The sequence below is a fragment of the Channa argus genome, chromosome 19, assembly GCF_033026475.1.
Source record: "Channa argus isolate prfri chromosome 19, Channa argus male v1.0, whole genome shotgun sequence".
Classification (NCBI taxonomy): Eukaryota; Metazoa; Chordata; class Actinopteri; order Anabantiformes; family Channidae; genus Channa; species Channa argus.
Genome location: NC_090215.1, coordinates 21,637,319 through 21,646,409, shown reverse-complemented (window position 1 = coordinate 21,646,409; position 9,091 = coordinate 21,637,319). Strand labels below are relative to the sequence as shown.

General features: G+C 40.7%; 1 protein-coding gene across 2 annotated transcripts; it reads left to right on the top strand.

The window, feature by feature from the left end:
* Nucleotides 1-2,286: 2,286 nt before the first annotated feature.
* LOC137104414 (endothelial zinc finger protein induced by tumor necrosis factor alpha-like) lies at nucleotides 2,287-8,621 on the top strand. Of its 2 annotated transcripts, XM_067485567.1 has the most exons (5): nucleotides 2,287-2,426; nucleotides 4,042-4,096; nucleotides 4,243-4,461; nucleotides 5,435-5,746; nucleotides 6,902-8,621. In XM_067485567.1, exons 3-5 carry the CDS (start codon nucleotides 4,251-4,253, stop codon nucleotides 8,314-8,316), a joined length of 1,938 nt encoding a protein of 645 aa, XP_067341668.1. In that variant the 5' UTR covers nucleotides 2,287-2,426; nucleotides 4,042-4,096; nucleotides 4,243-4,250; the 3' UTR covers nucleotides 8,317-8,621. The 2 variants fall into 2 exon arrangements, with proteins under 2 accessions (XP_067341668.1, XP_067341667.1); XM_067485566.1 differs by lacking the exon at nucleotides 4,042-4,096.
* Nucleotides 8,622-9,091: the final 470 nt, after the last annotated feature.

Genomic DNA, 9,091 nt, shown 5'->3' with positions numbered 1-9,091 from the left:
GATTCTCTACTGAAAAAATGAATTCACTTTATTTGTTCATATTGGTAAAATTTCTAGTTATTTTGTTTATTTTTAGCTACATGTAAATTGTTCATACTCTGTATTGTTGTCCTTGGAAAAATAGCCCATAATTATAAATCTACTATGTTAATTAGATTCTGTAAACACATATTTGCCTGGAGATGCCTCATCTGTTGCTCTTCCTGAAGCATTTTCCGTTTTCCCCTACAGTTAGTTTTTTCTATTTAAGTCTTCATAACAACAAAGAATATCATCGTTATACAGACTGTAAATATAAAATAATCCTGATTTGCTTTGAAATAATTTACTAAGAAGCCTGACTCTCCATAAAAGCATGGAGCTGTCATGGAGCTTTATGTTATCTTTTTAAATTAATGAAAAGGGAAATGACAGTATATGTTCTGTTAACTGGGCAAAAAGGAGTTAAGCCTGTTATAGTTACTGCTTTATGAACGTGATGCTTGTCAATCGCCTGCACACACATAAGGATATTACATGAATCACTTATTCCATATGATAAACAAATAGCTGTACTTGTCCCTTCAGGTAAATAAATGTAAGACGACATCAGTAGTCAAAGCAGAGAAAAGTAGGTATTATAAGTGCACTAAATAACTCTCACCTCAGTGTGAATTTTCCTTTCACTGCTCTGTGGACTCCTGTGCACCCCCACTACCTCTCCTTCCTCTCCTTCCTCTCCTTCCTCTCCTTCCACTCCAAACATGGCAGTTGGACCGGAGCTCTGAATGACATCACACCAGAGTTAACCAGCTAGTTAACAATCCCAATACTAGACATGTTAGCAACACCAGTTTATAACGTCTAACGCTGTATGTACGTATCCACAGACTGAAAGCTGAACAGTACTATATGTATTAATGAGACATAAATACAACAGATGTGCTAATAACAGTGTAAGACCAATGGAGCAACCATATTGGACTTTGAGGGTGGGGTCACTCAAGTTCCTCCAACTTTCAGAGTTGAACATTTGACTCCAGTGGCTTCCCAGTTGAAATTGCCGAACTCAAATTTTCAACTTCTGACTAAAAGCAGGAAGGCAGCATGTGTCTAAAATGCGCATTGTAATAAGGTGCGGTTGTAGCTCAGTTGGTAAGGCAGTTGACCATGGAATACAGGGTTCAATCCCTGCTCCTGGCTACATGTTGAAGTGTTCTTGTGCAAGACACTGAACCCCAAGTTGCTCCTGGTGGGTCAGGTGAGCACCTTGCATGGCAGCCACCACCATCAGTGTGTGTGAATGAGTGAATAAGAATCAACATTGTAAAGCACTTTGGATAAAAGTGCTATATAAGCAACTATTTACCATTTACCATTTAATAAAAAAGAAGTTCTTAAAATCTTAAAGAATGGATGGAAAAAGGAATATGGTCGACATATGGTCAACATGGATGACAGAGGTAACTCTGTAAAGACTATGATGACTTTAGGCATAAATACAATATAAGACTTTTATACTGTTATTAATGAGAATTAATTATCGAACAGAATAGTTGCACTTTCTGTGAATCGGGAATAGAAACAACGGACAAACAATCTTTTCTTGAAATATTTCTTGTTTATTCTGAGAGGATTTTCATATCTGTACATACCAATCCTATCTTTTAGTAATATTCAATTTGGACTCATTTTGGAGGATAGAAAGTCAGAATTCTTACTCAATAATATAATAATACTTGCCAAATATTTTTTAAATAAATGTAAAAGCCCAGAAGTTACCCCACATTTTGTATCTATTTTCTTAGACTCTGAATAGCAGAAATGCTACGATTCCTTACGATTCCTCATCATCCTTATCACTTGACTTGACCCCACACAGAAGTCTGTAGTAATTTATTACTATATTTATGTATTCATTTATATCACGTCCATGTTATAACCGTTATTATTGCTACTAGTTTTGTTTTGCTTGATTTGTGCTTATCTATATTGTAGCATACCTTTGCTTGTTCTGTTCAGTGTCAAATATTACCTATGCAAAGAACTTAAATGCTTGTAAGATTTGTAATTCATTAAAGAAAATAAAGTTATTTTAAAAATATGTCTATGACGCTTCTCCGACCACGCTGTTGCTTTTCTAAATCTATAATGGCATTTTAATGTAGTTTCTGTTTGCTTTAAAATTGAAATACATTTAGAGCCTAAAAATAACAGCAGTGTATAAACTAAATGTTGAATTCAGATAAGATAAGATTTTTACAGAAACCACTTTAGTTGGTGCTCTGCAGTTCCGATTCCGGTGAGAAGAAGAAGTGTTTCCGGTGTGGCCCGCTGTTTCGGCGGTGTTTTGATATTTTTCCGAAATTGAACCTTTAATTTGTGTGGAATTTGTTTTTGGACTTTACAGCAAAGCCCCTCACACTCACAGACTGAGCCGCTGTCAGGTAAGGTGTACACCGGTACCTTATATGTTGGGTGGGTTTACTTTAGGAAGAAGAGACGTTAGTTAGCGCGCGTTAGCTTAGCGCTGACGTTAGCATGTGAGGGTAAACAGAGAAAGTTGAACATTTTATTTTTATCTCCTGTAGAAACAATGACGGAAATACGGTTTAATGTGTTAACAATAGTAACACACAGTCTGTCTGTTGATCGGTTGAGGACTGAATAGCAGCGTCAGTACTGTATTAATATTATTCATATTTTAGCCTTTAGTACATTCATAATAATTATGATTAATTCAGGGATTAAATCTGTGTGTGTGTGTGTGTGTTGTCTCCACTGAGGTTTAGGCAAAGACAACCGGGACGAACCGATATCACTTGTTTTTACGACCCAGTACAACTACTTTCATTTGAGTATTTGCGGACACTGATACTTAGCAACTTTGCAGTATTTATAACTTAACAAAGTGCAGTGACTTTGGAGACAGACTGTCTTGTGGATTTTTCTGACAGTGACGATGACATAATTTGTCAACACGAAACTGCTGCTAATCCAGGACTAAACTTTTAACTTTATGTCGAAACAAACACGGCGCTGACATGTTAAATGTAACCTTTTTCTTAACACAGGGCTTGAGCATTGCTGTCTGGAGAAAAATAAAACGTCCTTTGAGCATCGTATCTGACACACAGTGCAAGAAGCATAGACGCTGTCTGCTTCACTTCTGTCACTGTGTCTTATTTTAAAACCTCTTCAAACTTGTGAATATTTGAAAAGTAGAAAAAGGGCAGGTCCAGGTCTGATGCTGGAGTTGTTCCAGTAGAAAGTGATTCTGGTGGAGAGTCTGTGGTCTGTGCACGTGTGGTCCTGTGGAAAGGGGCAGTTAGGTTAAAATGCATATTGTTGAAACAGGGTGAGACATATCTAACATACTGTTCCAGGCTGTCATACACGTAGCATAAAATGTATAATACTACAGGTCATTATTAAATATTTAACTTTGACAAGGTGGTGTGTAAAGCTCCTTGTAGTTTATTAAGACAAAGACATAACTAAAACTAACTCATGGTTTACAATAGTGATGCAGGGGTGTAGAAATGTAATTAAAAAGAAATTAACTCAACTTAAAAAAAGCAGGAGAAAAACTTTAAACTTAAACATAAAGTTTATTACAATTGGCATTAAATACTGTAATACAGAGTGAAGACATTATTTGCATTAGAACAAGGAGTAAAGATGAACTGACCCTCAGAAATTGAATGGGGCCTTTGTAGTTTGGACTTTAAAATGACTTGTCACCCCCACCCTCCCAAGACCTCTGTAACTCTTATGATTGGTGCAGTACATGATTTTCTTGACTGGATCATTTATCAGCCATACTCGACCTGACATCCACTGTTTGTTGATCAGTCTTTTCATTGTGTTTGTCTCCACTTTCCTGTTCTCTTACATTGTTAGGTTAACATGTGTGTTGTGTGGTTTCTGGGATTTATTACTCCTTTTTATGTGAAGCAACATAGTTCCTCCGGTTCACATCTCCACTATGGTCTCCAACTGGCTTGCTTGTTTACAATCTTGTCTTTTGTTGTGGTGTCACATTGCACTTTATTATTTCAGATGCCATTTGAGATGACTACATAACATCAAATATACAAGTACACCACTAAAAAAAGTATGTTTTACGTGTGTTACACTCCACTAATGAAATCAAACCGCATTTGGCAGGTTGGTGGCTGTTAATGTCAAGCCCTAAATGAGACGATCAGTAGTTAAGGTGTCTGTTTCTGCAGAGGAAATGACAGCCTGACTCTTCTCCAGGTGTAAAGATGTCTGGACTCCTGGAACCTCCTGCAGTTGCAGAGCAGCTCTGTGTCTTCATCCTAGGAGCTGGAGAAGATGAGGAGGTAGTGAGGAAGAGGGAGGTTGGCTGTCAATGGGAAAGTCCGGAAGAGGAGAGGAGGGAGGTGGGCTGTCAAAGCGAGTCAGCTGAAAGGCGAGACGCTGCTGTCCAGGTGGACTTTAGCTGGAAACCGACAAGTGAGTCTGTTCAGCACTACACATTACAGTTTTGTGGTTCTGGACCGTAGAGCTGTGAGTGTCATTTAGATGCTCATGCACAGTACAGCTTTATTTTTTAAATCCACTTTAAATCATTTTCTTTGATTTGTTTGTTTCTTTTGTTTTTCTTTGTTTTTGTTGTTTCTAAGAAATCAGTTTTTGTCGCCATTGTTATGAAGGACTTTAAATATTACAATACTGATAAGACTGTTGCCATTGCCATAGAGTTCCAGCCAATAAGAGCAGAGAAAATGAAAATAGCTCATCCTCACAAATGTAAAATGACACAATTTGAAAGCTGTGTACTGACGCACTGACACACAGTGCACAGGAAGGTAGAGCGGTTTTCCACCAATCTCACAGTTGTTGGTCCTTGAGCAAGACACCGAACCCCAACTTAGTTGCTCCCGGTGAGTGTTGGCCAGCTGCATCGCAGCTCCCCCATATGTGTATGAGTGTGTGTGATTGTGAGTGTGAATGGGTGAATAAGAAGCAGTGTAAAGCGCTTTGAGTGCTGATAGGTAGAAAAGCGCTAAATAAGTCCATAACATTTACATTTACAAAATTTGTTACCGAAAGCACCGTGAGAGTTGTGGTAGTCTCATTTTTCATTGTGGTAGCTTCACATTTTATTCACAAGCTTAAAGTTTTTATCAAAGAATTAGATGTTTTCTGCCTTCAGCTGTTATCAGGATGGTTTGGGGCAACCTTCTCTTTTTACAAGCAGCCGGGTTGCTCAATGGGTAGTATAGGAGGATGTCTGCAGGATCAAGTCCCAGCTTACCCACCTGTGAAGCTGCATTTATTACTGTGATCTCAGTAAGAATCTCTGGCCCTGTGCTGTCTGTTACACAGAGGTGGTGAGACTTGCCTCGGAAGCAGCTGTAATGAACAGACCTTCAGATCCCCCCTACACTCCCCAGTCTTACAGTGAGTGAATCTGTCTCTGCAGGTTCGTCTGAAGTGCTGCTCCAGTGTTTGTCAGTCAGACCTGATGGACCAGACGGGGGGGCTCTGCTGCAGCATTGCACTACCAACCGGACCAGAACTAGAACCATCAAACCTGCCATCAGACTCTCCCCCAACCCCATTGAGTCCAGGTCCAGGACCCAGAGGAGACCACCTCCTCAGAACACCACAAAACGAAACCTACCTAAACAGCGCCGGCGCCACCAAAAAGTCTCACCTGATCTAATCCTACAGGAGGAAGAGGAGGAGGAGGAGGAGGACACAGGTGACCCCGTGTGGACACCACCTGATGGAGGTGAGCATAACTCACATTACAATGTGGGTTTATCAGTTCGATGTCAACAAACGAGGGAGCTGGTAGGGTGTTGGATTTATCAGTTCGATCAACAGTGCAATACAGCAGCAACTTCAGGAGTTACAAAAGTTAGCAGGTGAAATGTTTCACCAGTGCAACAACGTAAAGCCAGATAGTGACTGAGGGGGTGAACACTTGTTTAAAAATGTATTTTTAACTAATAACCTGTCAATGATCAAGGACAGGTTTCAGTATGAGAAGAAGCACCATTTTCTTTATTTCTTCATCCCTTTAGGTCACTGTCGCTTTATGGGAAACGTACTCACATATTTTGCATCACATTGAATGATAATATTTGTGCAGTGTTTAACTGCATGTCATTTCTAATTTGTAATGTTTAGTTTATGTTTTTTTTAATATATTTTAAATTCATTAAATTAATAATTTTTCCTTTGTAATTTAATAATTTCTATACATTTATTGATTAGTTTGTTTATGGTCGAGCAGTGCCTTCAGCAAAGAAAATTAAATTAGAGACCTTATTTAATAATTACGAGATATGGCTCTCATATTTCTATAGCAACATAACACTTTCTGTTTGTCTTCTCATGAGTGCACAGTTTTAACATTCAGTGTTTAATAATTTCTAAAGATCCAGAGATCAAGACATGATGAAAAGTAGAGGATATTAATATGTTGCTATTTATTGAATGGCATATTTATGGCATCGAGGTTTGGGATAACCTATTCTAATTCTTAATTCTAATATTTTTTTAGGTGATTCAAAGAAGTAGTGAATATGATCATAAATATCAATTTCCGTCTTTCATTTTTAACATAGAATTTTAGGGAATGTCACATTAAACGTTGAGACTTCACTCATGTGACCAACTTCACCAGGAAAGAGGAAGTATTGTATTGCCATGGACATAAAAAGTCATACTGCTGGCTGTAATTACGAGATATGGATCTCAATCTCATTTTTTTTTCTTGGTGAATGCAATGCGCAGTTTTTATTTGAACACGTGGTTTTATAAGGTTTGTGTACTTTCTGGTATTTGATTTCTTTCAAAAACATACATTCAGTTTGATTTGTCTCTCTTATGGATTTTTAGCTCTAACTCTTTTTTTTTTTCCTGATTCCCCCCCCCCCAGAGGTTGACTCTCACCCAACTCCCTCAACCCTTGAGAAAGTCCAAAAGGTCTCAGGTTCCCTGAATGCACCTCTGCCCTTGGTAAAGCAGGAGCCCGAGAGCATCATGTGTGACGTTTGTGGCAAAGTGATGAAGAATAAGTCAAGTCTGGCTCGACACTCTTTCATCCACACAGGGAAGAAGCCTTTCGCCTGCCACCTTTGTGAGCTGCGCTTTAATCGTCGCGATAACCTGCAGCATCACCTGAACCGGCTGCACCCCAACGGTGTGGCCAAACTAGAGAAGCAGCGTGAGGTGCAGGCCTGGCTGTGCGCAACCTGCGGTAAAACCTTCAACTGCAGGTCTAGACTGAAGACGCACGAGGTCATCCACTCAGGGGTCAAACCGCATCGCTGTGACCTCTGCCCCAAAGCCTACATGAGAACAAATGACCTCGAGCACCACAAGAAGATTGCCCACGTGAAGGGCGCTGTGGAGTCTCAGCAGTCAAGCTCACTGCTATGCGACTTCTGTGGTAAAGAGTTTAAATGCAGGTCACAGCTCGCCATTCACTACCAGACTCACACTGGTGAGCGGCCACACCTCTGTGATATCTGTGGACGCAAGTTTGGACGACAATACCAGCTCAAACGCCACAAAATCCTGGTCCACTCCAACCGAGTAAACAGTGTGGAGAACTTGCCTCTCGAAACTCCATACACTTGTAGTGTCTGTGGAAAGCGGCTAAAAACTGAAGCGCTGCTCATGGCACACACCTATATCCACAGCAGTGACAAGCCGCACCGCTGTGGCATCTGTCTGCGCAGCTTTCAACGCGCCACCTGCCTGAAGCAGCACCACATCCGCGTTCATCTGAAGGTCAAAGTTAATGATAGTCCACTCTCCACTGGACGCAGGAAAAGCCCAACGACAAAGGCATTCCCATGTCCCATCTGCAGCAAAGTCTTTAGATTCAAGTCTTTGCTGGAGAGTCATGCGACAATACACACTGAGATCCGGCCGTTCGCCTGCGACTTCTGTAGCCGCAGCTTTCGGCGGCTTAGCCACTTAAAAAGGCACCGCGAGGTTGTCCACGCCAATGGAGCACGCTTGCCAGAGAGCTTTATGTGTCACATATGTGGCATAGACAAGAAGTGTCGCTCGCAGCTTGCAAGACACGCCATCATCCACACCGGGGAGCGCCCATTTGCCTGCGACCTCTGCAGCGCTCGCTTCAACCGACGTGGGAACCTGCAGCAGCACAAAAAGCGCATGCACGGTGTAGGGAAGCCACCAGCTGAGGAGCCCCCGCCGATTCTGTTTGACGATGATGTTATGACAACTTTGACGTACAAACAGGAACAGACGGTGGTGGCTGTGGATGGTGCACCAACAAGCGACGGGACAGACACTGTTCAGCAGCTTGACGCCACCTAACACACGTCTGGATGTGCTCGCACCATCCTGCTCTGTCTCTTTAAGTGCTTAAATAAAACTGACTACATGGCATTGTTCTGCCCTAAACATGAGTTCAAGGGGTGGTTTCAGTCACGAAACATTGGTAGAACCCGGGGACAGATCTCAGAATTTTCTGGAAAAGTGGAAAAACTTTTTTAAATAAGTTCTGCTGAGTTGATGAAGATAAAATCTGTTGTGACACTTTAATAAAACACTGAATGACCTGGGAGACAATCACACATCAGTTTGTATAAAAAGGGGAATTAAAGCCGGATTCAGAAATTCTACCTGGTTCTGTCTTCGCTTCAGATTTGAGTCTTTGAATCTTCACTTACTTCTCTCAGTAGCTGTAATCAAACACAACAAGGCAGATGGTAGGGTGAAGCCGAAATAATCACAAATGGCTTCTAGAGTCACAGAACCTGGTTTTATTCCTCACAAACGTTAGATTGTTGCACAAAATGCACAAACATGATTACAGATAGTGTGGAGGGTTGTCAGCTGAGGTTCAACTGATCCACCAACTGAGATGTTTCCATGGTGTCAGCGACCAGAAGCTACTTTGAAAATCGTGTTAATTGTCCCATTAACCAATTTTCATTAAAGGGAAAGTTAATGCATTGATTTAATTAGGACCAGGGATTTGGTCAACAGAGATTTTATGTATGTGGAAGAATTAAATTCATGCTGCTCTGTAAATCAGTACATTTGGCTAAGAGGCTTAACCAATTCACTTTTTAAAATTCAAACGTGC